Genomic DNA, 20,833 nt, shown 5'->3' with positions numbered 1-20,833 from the left:
ACAGTATAGGCGTACATAAAGATAAAGTATTTTAATGAACGACTGCCCCTTAAAAAAAAACGACTTCTTGTTTTTGAAAACTGCCTATGTGGCATCGATATGAGTCAGAAACATTTGTTCTAGTGTCAAAATGTACGACAAAGTTGTAAAGTGGATAATTTTGGTCATAAACTGAGATTTGAGAGAAGGTATAAAACTTAATGAAGTTTAATTAATATTAATGAACTTAAATTTCCATCCTGCCCACAACTTACAGCACCCTAGTTATCAACATCAATATTTTGATTTGTTTAACACTTTTTTGGTTACTACATGATTCCATATGTGTTATTTCGTAGTTTTAAAGTCTTCGCTATTATTCTACAATGTAGAAAATAGTAGAAATAGTACAAATAGAAAAGGTCTGGAATGAGTAGGTGTGTCCAAACTTGTACTGTATATCAAGTGGACACTATTGTCTGCTTCACCTGAGAAATAGAGGCAAGACGACCGGCTATTTCTGACCGCCGTTTTATACTGGAACTAAAATACAGATCACCTACAAGGATGGACCTTTGAAAAGGACAATGTGTTTCATGCTTAGTGTGTCATGAGGACATCTCAATCAGTACCAGAACAAGGACAACAAGCGCACTTGCACCTACACACTTTTGAATATCGAAACTCCCAATCTAAATGAATTACAATCGCAATCATAGTTATTTATAAGAGTATATTACGAGGGGGGGGGGGGTCAGTCGTAGAGTAGTCAACTGGTGTGTAGAAAAATAGAAAAATATCATGAAGCTAGAAAGACAAGAAGTTTGAAGTGGTATAGAATAAGTTAAGAGAAAGATCTCTTCTTCAGCTGTCGTCTGAAACGCATTAGAGCAGGCACAGACAGAGGCACAGTTCCTTAACTATCTCCACTCGTCCATCCACTGCCTGGAAAGCCCAGCCCACTGTGCCAGCTGGCCATTGGCTACCACCGTCAATCAAACCTGGGTTCAACTACTATTTGAAATATTTAAAAGACTCTTAGCTTCAGCTCTAACCTGCCTGAAGTGCCAGATGGGCATGTCTGCAGCTACTATGTTGGTCCCATTGCGCCAAATATGTAGAATTTGAGATGATTTTGAACCCAGGTCCACCATTCATCCTCACCTAACTCACAAACCAGACTCCTCAGCCTCAACCTGGCCTGTCAGAGTTTGGCTAAGGGTGTGTAAGGTCTGTGTGTGTGTGTGTGTGTGTGTGTGTGTGTGTGTGTGTGTGTGTGTGTGTGTGTGTGTGTGTGTGTGTGTGTGTGTGTGTGTGTGTGTGTGTGTGTGTGTGTGTCTAAGGCAGCTAGCAAACAAAGCACAGGGCGGAGTCAGTCTATTTATATTTAGCCATGGGTATTAAAAGTAGAGTACAACTCCCCTGTTCCTGAATAAAGTAGAGTACAACTCCCCTGTTCCTGAATAAAGTAGAGTACAACTCCCCTGTTCCTGTATAAAGTAGAGTACAACTCCCCTGTTCCTGTATAAAGTAGAGTACAACTCCACTGTTCCTGAATAAAGTAGAGTACAACTCCCCTGTTCCTGAGTAAAGTAGAGTACAACTCCCCTGTTCCTGAGTAAAGTAGAGTACAACTCCTCTGTTCCTGAATAAAGTAGAGTACAACTCCACTGTTCCTGAATAAAGTAGAGTACAACTCCCCTGTTCCTGAATAAAGTAGAGTACAACTCCACTGTTCCTGAATAGAGCAGAGATGAAATGATGACTCTATCCCAGTAAAAGTCATGATGCGTCTGGTCATGGACTTTTTTGGTGAATGAACAAAGACTAGCCGAGCCGCCAGGGGCAGTTCCCTGAATTATTCAATCAAATTGGATTTTGACTGTAAGATTAGTCGGTTTGAATAGGTAACTACGGTAATCCATTGAACACACAGTAGAAGGCCAGTTCCCCATGTTAGCATTGGGTGGAGGCTCTAAATGTAAAGTCTGTTGTTGTGACACAGGAAACGTGAGATTTGGTTCTGGGTGTTGAACCTCTCTCTTAGAGGTTAAGGACCAGTTCTGGACCAGTTCTGACCAACATGTCGGTGTACAAGGTACTCTGTGAACGTCACAGGGTCCAATACCTGTCTCCTCTCTGCTACCACTCTGTCAGTGGAGCTGATTTCAAGTGTCAGGTTTCACTCTCCTCATTTGCATAGGGAGTGACGAGTCACATTTTCTGGCCTATCCAGACAAATAACTGATTTCCTCTGCCTGTGAGCGACGGAGGGAGCCTGGGAGATGGTATATTAAAGGGGACAGTCTAGTGATTTCAGTAATCATGGTTTCATCACACTGTGGTATTCTCAACTAGATTTAGAGCTCTCAACATGAAGAAAATGAAGAACATGAAGAAAAAAAAACTAACTAAATAATTTAGTAGAATTGAAACACGACCACCTTCTGTTGATCATAGAGGGACACAATCACTTTGTGCGTAAAGCTGATGTTGTAACGAGCCTGCAGACATTCGAAAGGTCTCAGCATCGCTCGCAGGAGACTTGGCAGGAAAATGCTCTGTCATCAGTTATATGAAATTTGTACTGATCATATTTATTTTACAGTTATAAAAAAAGTGAAATCTTAAAGTCAGTCATTTATAAATGTCCTTGTTACTATAAGTAAGCCTATAATTTAAGCATTTCACTGTGAGGTCTACTACACCTGTTGTATTCAGCGCACATGACAAATAAACTGTGATTTGGAAAGCGTTTGACATTTCAAGCCCTCCCCCACTTCGTTGAATAGGAAAACATTCGATAGGTTGCCTCGCTAGATGCCAAATTAAAAAGTCTGAACATGGCCACACCGTTTGCCTTGTCAGGCCGCTGATTTTCATGTAGGCTACAACTTTCTGCTATGTTTCCATTGTTTCCTGATTTGAAATACAGTGTAATGATTTTCCTCCTCTTCTGAGGAGGAGTAGGAAATATCGGACCAATGTGCAGCGTGGTAGGTGTCCATGTTGTTAATTATAACCGGAACACTGAAACAAAACTAGAACAAAAAAAACGCAACAGTTCTGACAGGTACTCACACAAAACAGAAAACAATCACCCACAACTCAAAATGGGAAAACAGGCTGCCTAAGTACGGCTCTCAATCAGAGACAACGATAGACAGCTGCCTCTGATTGAGAACCATACCAGGCCAAACACACAGAAATAGAAAACCTAGAACTACAACATAGAATACCCACCCACGTCACACCCTGACCAAACTAAAAATAGAAACATACAAAGCAATCTACGGTCTGGACATACAGACCAGACTATTATGGAAATGTCCCTTAATGTCTATAGCCCGAATCCCTTTGCTGTGGCGTCACTCGGACCACTTGTTCATCTCTGTGCGATGTAAATACACCTAGTTGTGGTGTATACACAACCCAGTTAGACCTCTGCACTTCAGCACACAAAGAGAAAAGGAAAAGGACAGACATTTATGGGGTTTGATTTTTGTAAACATTACAGTCAAGTGTTACGTTCCCTAATAACCAACCAAAAATATCATTGAAAATTTTTTTAAAAAGGGGGGGGGGGGGGGGGGAAATAACAAATGAGTCACTGACAAATTAAAACAAAACCAGGTGGAGTTTAAAAAGTCTTCTGAAAGGCATCTATGGGGGCCTAATGACTGGGTGCTGACCAAGACAATTCCAGTTCGGTCTTAAAAGATCCCCACCGTGGATTATTATTAGCCAATTAGATTGGCTTTGATAACAGACAAACTAAAAGAAAAGAAAACTCCCACCAACTTACTGGGTGTAAAAAAAAACAAACAAGGAGATACAAGGATTTGGTTAACAAATTGAAACTCTTGGCTCTGTAGCTGTGCCAGTACAAGTGGAACTGACTAATGAGGATGATTCCAATCAGGGAACTGAGGGGAGGAGTTACCTGGGGAGGGGTTAGCTTGGAGGGGGAGGAGTTACCTGGGGAGGGGTTAGCTTGGAGGGGGAGGGGAGGAGTTACCTGGGGAGGGGTTAGCTAGGAGGGGGAGGGGAGGAGTTACCTGGGGAGGGGTTAGCTTGGAGGGGGAGGGGAGGAGTTACCTGGGGAGGGGTTAGCTTGGAGGGGGTGGGGAAGAGTTACCTGGGGAGGCGTTAGTTACCTGGGAACACCTTGGGGGCTGGTTGTTCTCCAGATTGAGGACCGTTGGGCAGGCTGTAACCTGGGTTAGGGATTAGAGGTTAGGATTTAGAGGTTACCTGGGAACACCTTGAGGGGCTGGTTGTTCTCCAGACTGAGGACCAGGGTGCTGGCTGTGATGCTGAAGATCTGGCGGGGGGAAAAGTTCACTCCGTCGTTCACCTGGAAGTTGAACCCTCCCGACATGGCACCTTTAGAGGGAAACAACACAATCACTTATGGTTACCATGGCACCTTTAGAGGGAAACAACACAATCACTTCTGGTTACCATGGCACCTTTACAGGGAAACAACACAATCACTTCTGGTTACCATGGCACCTTTAGAGGGAAACAACACAATCACTTCTGGTTACCATGGCACCTATAGAGGGAAACAACACAATCACTTCTGGTTACCATGGCACCGTTAGAGGGAAACAACACAATCACTTATGGTTACCATGGCACCTTTAGAGGGAAACAACACAATCACTTATGGTTACCATGGCACCTATAGAGGGAAACAACACAATCACTTATGGTTACCATGGCACCTTTAGAGGGAAACAACACAATCACTTCTGGTTACCATGGCACCTTTAGAGGGAAACAACACAATCACTTCTGGTTACCATGGCACCATTAGAGGGAAACAACACAATCACTTCTGGTTACCATGGCACCTTTAGAGGGAAACAACACAATCACTTCTGGTTACCATGGCACCTTTAGAGGGAAACAACACAATCACTTATGGTTACCATGGCACTTTTAGAGGGAAACAACACAATCACTTCTGGTTACCATGGCACCTTTAGAGGGAAACAACACAATCACTTCTGGTTACCATGGCACCTTTAGAGGGAAACAACACAATCGCTTATGGTTACCATGGCACCTTTAGAGGGAAACAACACAATCACTTCTGGTTACCATGGCACCTTTAGAGGGAAACAACACAATCACTTCTGGTTACCATGGCACCTTTAGAGGGAAACAACACAATCACTTCTGGTTACCATGGCACCTTTAGAGGGAAACAACACAATCACTTCTGGTTACCATGGCACCGTTAGAGGGAAACAACACAATCACTTCTGGTTACCATGGCACCTTTAGAGGGAAACAACACAATCACTTCTGGTTACCATGGCACCTTTAGAGGGAAACAACACAATCACTTCTGGTTACCATGGCACCGTTAGAGGGAAACAACACAATTACTTCTGGTTACCATGGCACCTTTAGAGGGAAACAACACAATCACTTCTGGTTACCATGGCACCTTTAGAGGGAAACAACACAATCACTTCTGGTTACCATCGCACATTTAGAGGGAAACAACACAATCACCTCTGGTTACCTTCTGCCCCAAGACAATGTCTTTCAGGGGTTGTAATTATCAAGTGTCTTAGAGTAGGAGTGTTGATCTGTTTTGCCTGTCAGTTCATAATGAATAAAATTATATGGACGGGGGGGGGATCTGATTCTAGATCAGAACTCCTACCCTGAGGCACTCTGTGTATACGGGCCCTGATCAGCTTCCTCCAACTTCTGTCCTCCTGTCCTGAGGAGTATACTACGTAGCAAGCTAGATCTACTCTGCGGTTTCTAACGCTAGCCAGCTTCAGTTAGCTTCACATTCCAGGTCAGGCTTCATCCGTACTACGACGGTGGATATTGCACGTCCGACCTGCTCCTAACTCTAGCAGGCTTGTAACTGCGTGCGCATGTCGAAACACCGAACCGAAACACCATGCTGAAACACCGAACCGAAACACCATGTCGAAACACCGAACTGAAACACCATGTCGAAACACCGAACCGAAACACCATGCTGAAACACCGAACCGAAACACCATGCTGAAACACCGAACCGAAACACCATGTCGAAACACCGAACCGAAACACCATGTCGAAACACCATGTTGAAACACCGAACCGAAACACCGAACCGAAACACCATGTTGAAACACCGAACAGAAACACCATGTCGAAACACCGAACCGAAACACCATGCTGAAACACCGAACCGAAACACCATGCTGAAACACCATGCTGAAACACTGAACCGAAACACCGAACCGAAACATCATGTCGAAACACCGAACCGAAACACCGTGTCGAAACACCGAACTGAAACACCACGTCGAAACACCGAACCGAAACACCATGCTGAAACACCGAACCGAAACACCATGTCGAAACACTGAACCGAAACACCATGCTGAAACACCGATCCATGGGCGAGTCAATGCCACATTTTCATTTGTACCATGAATGAGGTTCTCTTGCCAATTCATCAGTCTGTGGTGTGAAATACACATGTAGAAGTGCTGTCTATTACGTTGGTGTGCTTATCAATGAACGAGCACCTTTTTTCCCCCAGTCCTATGATAAAATAATTGTTAAGTCATACAAAAGTATTCCTGTGCGTGAAGTTGCAAATGCATTTGTTATTACTAAATGTGTAATGTGATAGGTATTTTATCATGACTCTTTTCTAATGTAACAGTATAACTTTAGACCGTCCCCTCGCCCATACCCGGGCGCGAACCAGGGACCCTCTGCACACATCAACAACAGTCACCCACGAAGCATCGTTTACCCATCGCTCCACAAAAGCCGCGGCCCCTGCAGAGCAAAGGGGAACCACTACTTCAAGGTCTCAGAGCAAGTGACGTCACCGATTGAAACGCTATTTAGCGCGAACACCGCTAACTAGCTAGCCATTTCACATCCGTTACACTAACACACAAAAACGCATTTCAGAAATACAATATTTAATTTGTTGTTTTCCTAAAATGGATGATAATGCAATCTTTGTGAGAGGGAGGGAATCTGAATGAATTGGTCCTCAACTTGCGGCTCAGACACTTAATTTAGGATAAATGCAGTTATCCTATCCCGGAGCAGGTTCGCTCTGAACGATTCGTTGCCATAGAAATGTACCTGGCTAAAAAGGTTTGAGCCATATTCGTGGTACCGGTTATCCCGAGTTGAACTCAGAGTTGACCAAAGTTAACTCGCTAACTCCTCAAACCACATACGTAGTATAGTGCTCCGGGAAAATCAATATGAGAAACGGGGTTTAATTCAACTCCATCTGTCACTCTGTCAAACACCAGCAGGGGGAGTGAGAGTAACACAAACGGAATGCAGATAGACCTAGCCATGCAATTATATTATGTTAACATAGGTGGATCTACCCTGGCTATTGAATTATATTCAACCTAGTAAATTCTATATTCGTAGTATATAGTGCTCAGGTCTTACCACTGTGGACAAAAACCAGCTGTCCCAGATGGATGTGTTGTAGGGTACAGTTCAGGAGCGGCCTTGTGGGGGCGCTCTTCAGCGCCAGGTGGCCATTGTTGGGCGGAGTCACAATCACCTGTAGCTCCTCAGGGGGCGTGTCCTCATCCTGGGCGTCCAAATTCTCAGGGCGGATCTCTGTCACCGACCTCTCCCACACCTGAGGGGGGGGGGGGGGGGACCAATTATATCAATCCCACACTTAAGGAGGCAACCAATCAAATCAATCACATTTCAAAGACCTTTAAAAATATATATATTTTGTATTGTTCGATTCCAATAATCATCACATTGCCACATTGTTTAAAAGCATTCTTCTGTCACATTGGGCTTTTCTGTATCCCGGGCAAAAACCAAACTGTTATTGTAAGTAAGTGAAGCCTGCTTAGTGCGCCTAAGTGGTATTTCAAACAGAACTAATGGCAGTAATAATCATTGCAGTGAACTCTGACCTGTGGCTTGTCTTTTTATGTCCTGACTAAGCTTGTCTTTAACACATGCTCGCGTGCACACACACTTTTCAATTATCACTTGACTTGAAATGAACAGGCTTTGACACCAAACATCTAGTCACCACAAGAGAGGTTAACATCTAGTCACCACAGGAGAAGTCAACATCTAGTCACCACAAGAGAGGTCAACATCTAGTCGCCACAAGAGAGGTTAACATCTAGTCACCACAGGAGAGGTCAACATCTAGTCACCACAGGAGAGGTCAACATCTAGTCACCACAAGAGAGGTTAACATCTAGTCACCACAAGAGAGGTTAACATCTAGTCACCACAAGAGAGGTTAACATCTAGTCACCACAAGAGAGGTCAACATCTTGTCACCACAAGAGAGGTTAACATCTAGTCACCACAAGAGAGGTCAACATCTTGTCACCTCTGTGTGTGTGTGTGTGTGTGTGTGTGTGTGTGTGTGTGTGTGTGTGTGTGTGTGTGTGTGTGTGTGTGTGTGTGTGTGTGTGTGTGTGTGTGTGTACAGGAAGTGCACTTCCAATGTGAGGCTTCAGAGAGGAAGTCACAGAGGGAGAAGACAGCAAACAGACAAACAGATATTTTTAAAGCAAACACATGCGGAATGCTGCCTAGTCCTGTTTTAAAAAACAGCCTAGTGGAAAGCTACGGCTGAGGACAGGAACAGGTTCATAAACAGCCTCGTGGAAGCTACGGCTGAGGACAGGAACAGGTTCATAAACAGCCTCGTGGAAAGCTACGGTTCAGGACAGGAACAGGTACATAAACAGCCTCGTGGAAGGCTACGGTTCAGGACAGGAACAGGTACATAAACAGCCTCGTGGAAAGCTACGGCTGAGGACAGGAACAGGTACATAAACAGCCTCGTGGAAAGCTACGGCTGAGGACAGGAACAGGTACATAAACAGCCTCGTGGAAAGCTACGGCTGAGGACAGGAACAGGTACATAAACAGCCTCGTGGAAAGCTACGGCTGAGGACCGGAACAGGTACATAAACAGCCTTGTGGAAAGCTACGGCTGAGGACAGGAACAGGTACATAAACAGCCTCGTGGAAAGCTACGGCTGAGGACCGGAACAGGTACATAAACAGCCTCGTGGAAAGCTACGGCTGAGGACAGGAACAGGTACATAAACAGCCTCGTGGAAAGCTACGGCTGAGGACAGGAACAGGTACATAAACAGCCTCCTTGGAAGGCTACGGCTGAGGACAGCAACAACACAAGCACACTCATGCACACTGACACTCCAACACACACACACAGGCTCACTTCATTTGCTCACACACACATAACATGCACACACATTTATACTGACTCTGCACACACACACTCATCATATACGCTGCTGCTACTCTGTTTATCATATATCCTGATGCCTGAGTCACCTTACCCTTATACATATCTACCTATATCACCCCAGTATCCCTGTACATTGTTAATATGGTACTGACTCCGTATATAGTATGATTACCCCTATACATATCTACCTCCATCACTCCAGTATCCCTGCACATTGTTAATATGGTACTGAACTGACCCTGTACAGTGACTTGCAAATGTATTCAACCCCTTTGGCATTTTTCATATTTTGTTGCCTTACAACCTGGAATTAAAAGCCACATTTTGCAGCATTTTCAGCTGCAGGTCTCTTGGGGTCTGTCTTTATATCATAACCGCCATCGATAAAAGACAGTACTGTGCAGCCGTCTTCATCGACCTGGCCAAGGCTTTCGACTCAATCACCATATTCTTATCGGCAGACTCAGTAGCCTCGGTTTTTCTAATGACTGCCTTGCCTGGTTCGCCAACTACTTTGCAGACAGAGTTCAGTGTGTCCAATCGGAGGGCATGCTGTCCGGTCCTCTGGCAGTCTCTATGTGGGTGCCACAGGGTTCAATTCTCAGGCCGACTCTTTTCTCTGTATATATCAATGATGTTGCTCTTGCTGCGGGCGATTCCCTGATCCACCTCTACGCATACGACACCATTCTGTATACTTCTGGCCCTTCCTTGGACACTGTGCTATCTAACCTCCAAACGAGCTTCAATGCCATACAACACTCCTTCCGTGGCCTCCAACTGCTCTTAAATGCTAGTAAAACCAAATGCATGCTTTTCAACCGTTCGCTGCCTGCATCCGCACGCCCGACTAGCATCACCACCCTGGATGGTTCCGACCTAGAATATGTGGACATCTATAAGTACCTAGGTGTCTGGCTAGAATGTAACCTCTCCTTCCAGACTCATATCAAATATCTCCAATCCCAAATAAAATCTAGAATCGGCTTTCTATTTCGCAACAAAGCCTCCTTCACTCACGCCGCCAAACTTACCCTCGTAAAACTGACTATCCTACCGATCCTCGACTTCGGCGATGTCATCTACAAAATAGCTTCCAATACTCTACTCAGCAAACTGGATGCAGTTTATCACAGTGCCATCCGTTTTGTTACTAAAGCACCTTATACCACCCACCACTGCGACCTGTATGCTCTAGTCGGCTGGCCCTCGCTACATATTCGTCGCCAGACCCACTGGCTCCAGGTCATCTACAAGTCCATGCTAGGTAAAGCTCCGCCTTATCTCAGTTCACTGGTCACGACGGCAACACCCACCCGTAGCATGCGCTCCAGCAGGTGTATCTCACTGATCACCCCTAAAGCCAACACCTCATTTGGCCGCCTTTCCTTCCAGTTCTCTGCTGCCTGTGCTGGAACGAATTGCAAAAATCGTTGAAGTTGGAGACTTGTATCTTTATCAACTTTAAACATCTGCTATCTGAGCAGCTAACCGATCGCTGCAGCTGTACATAGTCCATCGGTAAATAGCCCACCCAATTTACCTACCTCATCCCCATACTGTTTTTATTTATTTACTTTTCTGCTCTTTTGCACACCAGTATCTCTACCTGCACATGACCATCTGATAATTTATCACTCCAGTGTTAATCTGCTAAATTGTAATTATCCGCCTACCTCCTCATGCCTTTTGCACACAATGTATATAGACTATTTTTTCTTTTTTTCTGTGTTATTGACTTGTTTATTGTTTACTCCATGTGTAACTCTGTGTTGTTGTCTGTTCACACTGCTATGCTTTATCTTGGCCAGGTCGCAGTTGTAAATGAAAACTTGTTCTCAACTAACCAACCTGGTTAAATAAAGGTGAAATTAAAAATGGAAATACACATAATAGTCCAAATTGAAATTAAAAAATAACTTGTCTCAAATAGATACAAATTTAAAAAATGGAAAAGTGGTGCGTTCTGGAATTTACGGAAGAGTGGCCAGAAAAAAGCCATTGTTTAAAGAAAGAAATAAGCAAACACATTTGGTGTTTGCTAAAAGGCATTTGGGAGACTCTCCAAACATATGGAAGAAGCTGGGACGGATGTTCACCTTTCAGCAGGAAAATGACCCTAGGCATACTGCTAAAGCAACACTCGAGTGGTTCAAGGGGAAACATTTAAATGTCTTGGAATGGCCTAGTCAAAGCCCAGACCTCAATTCAATTGAGAATCTGTGGTATGACTTAACGATTGCTGTACACTAGCGGAACCCATCCAACTTGAAGGAGCTGGAGCAGTTTTGCCTTGAAGAATGGGCAAAAATCCCAGTGGCTAGATGTGCCAAGCTTATTTTTTATTTTTTTTATTTCACCTTTATGTAACCAGGTAGGCCAGTTGAGAACAAATTCACATTTGCAACTGTGACCTGGCCAAGATAAAGCGTATCAATTTGACACATACAACAACACAGAGTTACACCTGGAATAAACAAAACATACAGTCAATAATACAGTAGAACAAAAGAAAACAAAAAGTCTATATACAGTGAGTGCAAATGAGGTAAGATAAGGGAGTTAAGGAAATAAATAGGCCATGGTGGCGAAGTAATTACAATATAGCAATTAAACACTGGAATGGTAGATCGGCAGAAGATGAATGTGCAGGTAGAGATACTGGGGTGCAAAGGAGCTAAATAACTAAATAAACACCAGTATGGGGAGGAGGTAGGTAGATAGCCCATCTATGTACAGGTGCAGTGATCTGTGAGCTGCTCTGACAGCTGGTGCGTAAAGCTAGTGAGGGAGATGTAATAAAGCCTCTTGAAAAAGTCCAAACTTGACCCAGAAAATATAAAAAACCATCGGCCTATATCGAATCTTCAATTCCTATCAAAAAATATTGAAAAATCTGTTGCACAGTAACTCACTGCCTTCCTGAAGACAAACAATGTATACGAAATGCTTCAGTCTGGTTTTAGACCCCATCATAGCACTGAGACTGCACTTGTGAAGGTGGTAAATTACCTTTTAATGGTGTCAGACCGAGGCTCTGCATCTGTCCTCGTGCTCCTAGACCTTAGTGCTGCTTTTGATACCATCGATCACCACATTCTTTTGAAGAGATTGGAAACCCAAATTGGTCTACACGGACAAGTTCTGGCCTGGTTTAGATCTTACAGTGCCTTGCGAAAGTATTCGGCCCCCTTGAACTTTGCGACCTTTTGCCACATTTCAGGCTTCAAACATAAAGATATAAAACTGTATTTTTTTGTGAAGAATCAACAACAAGTGGGACACAATCATCAAGTGGAACGACATTTATTGGATATTTCAAACTTCTTTAACAAATCAAAAACTGAAAAATTGGGCGTGCAAAATTATTCAGCCCCTTTACTTTCAGTGCAGCAAACTCTCTCCAGAAGTTCAGTGAGGATCTCTGAATGATCCAATGTTGACCTAAATGACTAATGATGATAAATACAATCCACCTGTGTGTAATCAAGTCTCCGTATAAATGCACCTGCACTGTGATAGTCTCAGAGGTCCGTTAAAAGCGCAGAGAGCATCATGAAGAACAAGGAACACACCAGGCAGGTCCGAGATACTGTTGTGAAGAAGTTTAAAGCCGGATTTGGATACAAAAAGATTTCCCAAGCTTTAAACATCCCAAGGAGCACTGTGCAAGCGATAATATTGAAATGGAAGGAGTATCAGACCACTGCAAATCTACCAAGACCTGGCCGTCCCTCTAAACTTTCAGCTCATACAAGGAGAAGACTGATCAGAGATGCAGCCAAGAGGCCCATGATCACTCTGGATGAACTGCAGAGATCTACAGCTGAGGTGGGAGACTCTGTCCATAGGACAACAATCAGTCGTATATTGCACAAATCTTGCCTTTATGGAAGAGTGGCAAGAAGAAAGCCATTTCTTAAAGATATCCATTAAAAGTGTTGTTTAAAGTTTGCCACAAGCCACCTGGGAGACACACCAAACATGTGGAAGAAGGTGCTCTGGTCAGATGAAACCAAAATTGAACTTTTTGGCAACAATGCAAAACGTTATGTTTGGCGTAAAAGCAACACAGCTCATCACCCTGAACACACCATCCCCACTGTCAAACATGGTGGTGGCAGCATCATGGTTTGGGCCTGCTTTTCTTCAGCAGGGACAGGGAAGATGGTTAAAATTGATGGGAAGATGGATGGAGCCAAATACAGGACCATTCTGGAAGAAAACCTGATGGAGTCTGCAAAAGACCTGAGACTGGGACGGAGATTTGTCTTCCAACAAGACAATGATCCAAAACATAAAGCAAAATCTACAATGGAATGGTTCCATAATAAACATATCCAGGTGTTAGAATGGCCAAGTCAAAGTCCAGACCTGAATCCAATCGAGAATCTGTGGAAAGAACTGAAAACTGCTGTTCACAAATGCTCTCCATCCAACCTCACTGAGCTCAAGCTGTTTTGCAAGGAGGAATGGGAAAAAAATTCAGTCTCTCGATGTGCAAAACTGATAGAGACATACCCCAAGCGACTTACAGCTGTAATCGCAGCAAAAGGTGGCGCTACAAAGTATTAACTTAAGGGGGCTGAATAATTTTGCACGCCCAATTTTTCAGTTTTTGATTTGTTAACAAGTTTGAAATATCCAATAAATGTCGTTCCACTTCATGATTGTGTCCCACTTGTTGTTGATTCTTCACAAAAAAATACAGTTTTATATCTTTATGTTTGAAGCCTGAAATGTGGCAAAAGGTCGCAAAGTTCAAGGGGGCCGAATACTTTCGCAAGGCACTGTATCTGTCGGAAAGATATCAGTTTGTCTCTGTGAATGGTTTTGTCCTCTGACAAATCAACTGTAAATGTCGGTGTTCCTCAAGGTTCCGTTTAAGGACCACTATTGTTTTCACTATATATTTTACCTCTTGGGCATGTCATTCAAAAACATAATGTTAACTTTCACTGCTATGCGGATGACACTGCTATGCTGAACATTTCAATGAAACATGGTGAAGCCCCAAAATTGCCCTCGCTAGAAGCCTGTGTTTCAGACATAAGGAAGTGGATGGCTGCAAACTTTCTACTTTTAAACTCGGACAAAACAGAGATGCTTGTTCTAGGTCCCAAGACACAAAGAGATCTTCTGTTGACTCTGACAATTAATCTTGATGGTTGTACAGTCGTCTCAAATAAAACTGAAGGACCTCGGCGTTACTCTGGACCCTGATCTCTCTTTTGACGAACATATCAAGACTATTTCAAATAGAGCTTTTTTCCATCTACGTAACATTGCAAAAATCTGAAACTTTCTTTCCAAAAATGATGCAGAAAAATTAATCCATGCTTTTGTTACTAAATAAACTTCAGTTAGTGCTAAATACAGCTGCTAGAATCCTGACTAGAACCAAAACAATTTGATCATATTACTCCAGTGCTAGCCTCCCTACACTGGCTTCCTGTTAAGGCAAGGGCTGATTTCAAGGTTTTACTGCTAACCTACAACGCATTACATGGGCTTGCTCCTACCTATCTTTCCGATTTGGCCCTGCCGTACACTACATACCTACACGTACGCTATGGTCACAAGACGCAGGCCTCCTAATTGTCCCTAGAATTTCTAAGCAAACAGCTGGAGGCAGGGCTTTCTCCTATAGAGCTCCATTTTTATGGAATGGTCTGCCTACCCATGTGAGAGACGCAGACTCGGTCTCAACCTTTAAGTCTTTACTGAAGACTCATCTCTTCAGTGGGTCATATGATTGAGTGTAGTCTGGCCCAGGAGTGTGAAGGTGAAAGGAAAGGCTCTGGAGCAACGAACCGCCCTTGCTGTCTCTGCCTGGCCGGTTCCCCTCTCTCCACTGGGAGTCTCTGCCTCTAACACATTTACAGGGGCTGAGTCACTGGCTTACTGGTGCTCTTTCATGCCGTCCCTAGGAGGGATGCGTCACTTGAGTGGGTTGAGTCACTGATGTGATCTTCCTGTCTGGGTTGGCGCCCCCCCCCTTGGGGTGTGCCGTGGAGATCTTTGTGGGCTATACTCGGCCTTGTCTCAGGATGGTAAGTTGGTGGTTGAAGATATCCCTCTAGTGGTGTGGGGGCTGTGCTTTGGCAAAGTGGGTGGGGTTATATCCTTCCTGTTTGGCCCTGTCCGGGGGTATCATTGGATGGGGCCACAGTGTCTCCTGACCCCTCCTGTCTCAGCCTCCAGTATTTATGCTGCAGAAGTTTATGTGTCGGGGGACTAGGGTCAGTTTGTTATATCTGGAGTACTTCTCCTGTCTTATTCGGTGTCCTGTGTGAATTTAAGTATGTTCTCTCTAATTCGCTCTTTCTCTCTTTCTTTTTCTCTCTCGGAGGACCTGAGCCCTAGGACCATGCCTCAGGACTACCTGGCATGATGACTCCTTGCTGTCCCCAGTCCACTTGGCCGTGCTGCTGCTCCAGTTTCAACTGTTCTGCCTGCGGCTATGGAACCCTGACCTGTTCACCGGAAGTGCTACCTGTCCCAGACCTGCTGTTTTCAACTCTCTAGAGACAGCAGGAGCGGTAGAGATACTCTTAATGATCGGCTATGAAAAGCCAACTGACATTTACTCCTGAGGTGACCATGCTTGACCATGCTGGTCATTTATGAACATTTGAACATCTTGGCCATGTTCTGTTATAATCTTCACCCGGCATAGCCAGAAGAGGACTGGCCACCCCTCATAGCCTGGTTCCTCTCTAGGTTTCTTCCTAGGTTTTGGCCTTTCTAGGGAGTTTTTCCTAGCCACCGTGCTTCTACACCTGCATTGCTTGCTGTTTGGGGTTTTAGGCTGGGTTTCTGTACAGCACTTTGAGATATCAGCTGATGTAAGAAGGGCTATTTCAATAAATTAGATTTTAATTTGATTTGATCCTATGTGACAGGTCTACTGTCACCAGTCCTATATGACAAGACCTGTACTGTCACCAGTCCTATATGACAAGACCTGTACTGTCACCAGTCCTATATGACAGGTCTACTGTCACCAGTCCTATATGACAAGACCTGTACTGTCACCAGTCCTATATGACAGGTCTACTGTCACCAGTCCTATATGACAGATCTACTGTCACCAGTCCTATATGACAGGTCCTGGGTTGCCAGGTGTACGTAATGAGGGTTGCCAGGTGTGTGTAATGAGTGTTGCTAGATGTGCGTAATGAGTGTTGCCAGGTGTGCGTAATGAGGGTTGCCAGGTGTGTGTAATGAGGGTTGCCAGGTGTGCATAATGATGGGTTCTCACCCTGAGAACCATGTTAGTGGGGATGATTGGAGGATTCACCCTGAGAACGCTGTTAGTGGGGATGATTGGAGGGCTCACCCTGAGACCCATGTCGGCAGGGATGATTGGAGGACTCACCCTGAGAACCATGTCGGCAGTGATGATTGGAGGACTCATCCTGAGAACCATGTCGGCAGTGATGATTGGAGGACTCCCCTTGAGACCCATGTCGGCAGGGATGATTGGAGGACTCACCCTGAGAACCATGTCGGCAGTGATGATTGGAGGACTCACCCTGAGAACCATGTCGGCAGCGATGATTGGAGGACTCACCCTGAGAACCATGTCGGCAGTGATGAATGTAGGACTCACCCTTAGAACCATGTCGGCATTGGTGATTGGAGGACTCACCCTGAGGACCCTGTCGGCAGCGATGATTGGAGGACTCACCCTGAGAACCCTGTTGGTCAGTGAGGACTAGAGGACTCACCCTGAGAACCCTGTTGGTCAGTGAGGACTAGAGGACTCACCCTGAGGACCCTGTTGGTCAGTGAGGACTAGAGGACTCACCCTGAGAACCCTGTTGGCCAGTGAGGACTAGAGGACTCACCCTGATGACCCTGTTGGTCAGTGAGGACTAGAGGACTCACCCTGAGAACCCTGTTGGTCAGTGAGGACTAGAGGACTCACCCTGAGAACCCTGTTGGTCAGTGATGACTAGAGGACACCCCGAGGACCCTGTCGGCGGCGATGATTGGAGGACTCACCCTGAGAACCCTGTTGGTCAGTGAGGACTAGAGGACTCACCCTGAGGACCCTGTTGGCGGTGATGACTGGATGCTGGTCGTTGACGGCTGTAACCTGGATGTACACGGTACAGGGAGAGCTCTGTTTCCTCAGGCCTGTGTCGTTGGCCACCACAGTGAAGTTGTCTTCTAACGTCTCACTGCTGTCATGTATGTAGTAGATTACCCCCTGCTCCACCTATAGGGCGAGAAAGTTAAGAGACTAAAAATAAACAATTACATTCATTTAAGAAATGCTTATGCACGGGTTATGAAGTCCTTAATGTAGGTGCATAGTAGATTAAGGCATACAGGTATAATTCAAGACGAAGCATTCATAAAGCATTGTATGACGTGTTCCACGTGTCTATAAATTGGTTATAAAAGTATTATCATAATCAATAGTTTGATTGATTACTCCACATGAGAAACTAAACCAATGAAACACTGAGCATCCGGAGGTACATACATATGATGTGTTTTTAGCTTGCGTAGGCTATATATTCTTCTCTGATATTATTCGCAAGAAAAATCCAAATATGAACAATCATTGGAGAACTTCACATATTTTTTATATTTTTTGTTCAACATGAAGAAAGAGAGAACGACAGAAAGAGATAAGAGTCACGGAAACCAAACCAGCAACGCGCGTGCGCCATCGTGCATAAATGCATTTTGTCCCCCTACACCAAACGCGATCACGACACGCAGGTTAAAATATCAAAACAAACTCTGAACCAATGACATTAATTTGGGGACGGGTCGAAAAGCATTAAACATGCATGGCAATTTAGCTAGCTAGCTTGCACTTGCTAGCTAGTTTGTCCTATTTAGCTAGCTAGCTTGCACTTGCTAGCTAGTTTGTCCTATTTAGCTAGCTAGCTTGCACTTGCTAGCTAGTTTGTCCTATTTAGCTAGCTTGCTGTTGCTAGCTAATTTGTCCCGGGATATAAACATTGAGTTGTTATTTTACCTGAAATGCACAAGGTCCTCTACTCCGACAATTAATCCACACATAAAATCCACACATAAAACGGCCAACGAATCATTTCTATTCATCTCTCCTCCTTCCAGGCTTTTTCATCTTTGAACTTATATGGTGATGGCATCTACACTTTTACTACGACTACCGGCAAAAAAAAATGTCTTTCAATCACCCACGTGGGTATAACCAATGAGGAGATGGCACGTGGGTACAGGACTTTCAGTGCAATCTGCATTAGAAATAGAAAGGAGTTCTATTTTAGCCCTTGGCAAAGCAGATGCTCGTTGGCGCGCGTGAGCAGTGTGGGTGCAATAATTGAATAACATAGATTTCTAAATTTACTTTGCGACGCTCGCGCACACAACGTGTCCGGTCTGGTCAGCATGTTACATTACCTGCCGTCTGGTGAAAACCCGTAGAGGAACCCCGGGGTAACGTGAATGTTCAATGTGGCCATTCTGCGGGGGTTCAGACAAACTATACAGGAAGTTGAGGCCAGAGAAGTGTCGGTTGGTGACCCTGAGCACTTCCTGGGTCAAAGCCTTGGATCCGCCCTCTCTGAGGGTGAAGTTCAACACCTGTAGTAGTAGAAGGATTAGCATTTATTATTCGCTCGCAGTCATAGACTGAAATGTAAAGCATTTCATAGCACCGTTTGCACTGAATCCTGTGCATATGATAAATAAACTTTGATTTGTACACCACTTTACAAACCATAAATTGTCAACGCACAATAAAAACCTATGATAGCATAAATAATTACACCATACAAAACCTAAAATGCAATAATTCTAAAATGACAATACCTGTAGAGGGATGAGGTGGACGATGATGTCCACGGACATGCTGATATTGTTGACCTCCGTGACCCCGTTGGAGACATCCAATAGGAAGGTGTCATTGACCTAAACAGGAAGAAGAGACATGGATCTTTTAGTCATTTAGCAGACACTCTTATCCAGAGAAACGTACAATCAGTGCAACTTAGGTAGGTAAAAACAACCACATATCACTGTCATTGCAAGTAAAATCTTTTTCAAAAAAACCCAGGAAAAGACAAATGTGCGTGTGAGAACAAGTGTGAGAAAGATGAGTATCGTGGCTTTGGGATGGTCTAGGGGATAGTTTGGGGTGGTCTAGGGGATAGTTTAGGGGTGCTCTAGGGGATAGTTTAGGGGTCGGTCTAGGGGATAGTTTAGGGGTGGTCTAGGGGATAGTTTAGGGGTGGTCTAGGGGATAGTTTAGGGGTGGTCTAGGGGATAGTTTAGGGGTGGTCTAGGGGAGAGTTTAGGGGTGGTCTAGGGGATAGTTTAGGGGTAGTCTAGGGGATAGTTTAGGGGTGGTCTAGGGGATAGTTTAGGGGTGGTCTAGGGGATAGTTTAGGGGTGGTCTAGGGGATAGTTTAGGGGTCGTTCTAGGGGATAGTTTAGGGGTGGTCTAGGGGATAGTTTAGGGGTGGTCTAGGGGATAGTTTGGTTGTGGTCTAGGGGATAGTTTGGTTGTGGTCTAGGGGATAGTTTGGGGGTGGTCTAGGGTATAGTTTGGGGGCGGTCTAGGGGATAGTTTAGGGGTGGTCTAGGGGATAGTTTGGTTGTGGGCTAGGGGATAGTTTGGGGGCGGTCTAGGGGATAGTTTGGGGGTGGTCTAGGGGATAGTTTAGGGGTGATCTACGGGATAGTTTAGGGGTGGTCTAGGGGATAGTTTGGTTGTGGTCTAGGGGATAGTTTGGGGGTGGTCTAGGGTATAGTTTGGGGGCGGTCTAGGGGATAGTTTGGTTGTGGTCTAGGGGATAGTTTGGAGGTGGTCTAGCGGATAGTTTGGGGGCGGTCTAGGGGATAGTTTGGTTGTGGTCTAGGGGATAGTTTGGGGGTGGTCTAGGGGATAGTTTGGTTGTAGTCTAGAGGATAGTTTGGGGTGGTCTAGGGGATAGTTTGGGGTCGGTCTAGGTTATAGTTTGGGGGTGGTCTAGGGGATAGTTTGGTTGTGGTCTATGGGATAGTTTGGAGATAGTCTAGGGGATAGTTTGGGGGTGGTCTAGAGGATAGTTTGGCGGTGGTCTAGAGGATAGTTTGGGGGTGGTCTAGGGGATAGGTTGGGGGTGGTCTAGGGGATAGTTTAGGGGTGGTCTAGGGGATAGTTTAGGGGTCGGTCTAGGGGATAGTTTAGGGGTGGTCTAGGGGATAGTTTAGGGGTAGTCTAGGGTATAGTTTAGGGGTGGTCTAGGGGATAGTTTAGGGGTCGTTCTAGGGGATAGTTTAGGGGTGGTCTAGGGGATAGTTTAGGGTGGTCTAGGGGATAGTTTGGTTGTGGTGTAGGGGATAGTTTGGTTGTGGTCTAGGGGATAGTTTGGGGGTGGTCTAGGGTATAGTTTGGGGGCGGTCTAGGGGATAGTTTAGGGGTGGTCTAGGGGATAGTTTGGTTGTGGGCTAGGGGATAGTTTGGGGGTGGTCTAGGATATAGTTTGGGGGCGGTCTAGGGGATAGTTTAGGGGTGGTCTAGGGGATAGTTTGGTTGTGGTCTTGGGGATAGTTTGGGGGTGGTCTAGGGTATAGTTTAGGGGTGATCTACGG

The 20,833-nt window shown here is 44.8% G+C and overlaps 1 protein-coding gene across 1 annotated transcript in view; it reads right to left on the bottom strand.

Annotated features, from left to right (window-relative positions):
* The window catches only part of LOC110536657 (chondroitin sulfate proteoglycan 4-like), an 84,486-nt gene that overhangs the window by 10,831 nt on the left and 52,822 nt on the right, over positions 1–20,833 (bottom strand). The window contains exons 7-11 of the mRNA XM_036936515.1: positions 19,070–19,168; positions 18,659–18,841; positions 17,301–17,477; positions 7,432–7,630; positions 4,234–4,365 (exon numbers count right to left, since the gene is read on the bottom strand). Coding sequence (XP_036792410.1) covers positions 4,234–4,365; positions 7,432–7,630; positions 17,301–17,477; positions 18,659–18,841; positions 19,070–19,168 — 790 coding nt within the window. The remainder of the gene's footprint in view (positions 1–4,233; positions 4,366–7,431; positions 7,631–17,300; positions 17,478–18,658; positions 18,842–19,069; positions 19,169–20,833) is intronic.

Source organism: Oncorhynchus mykiss, chromosome 11, assembly GCF_013265735.2.
Source record: "Oncorhynchus mykiss isolate Arlee chromosome 11, USDA_OmykA_1.1, whole genome shotgun sequence".
Classification (NCBI taxonomy): domain Eukaryota; kingdom Metazoa; phylum Chordata; class Actinopteri; order Salmoniformes; family Salmonidae; genus Oncorhynchus; species Oncorhynchus mykiss.
The sequence above is the reverse complement of the archived record's forward strand: the minus strand, read 5'-3'. Positions and strand labels throughout refer to the sequence as shown.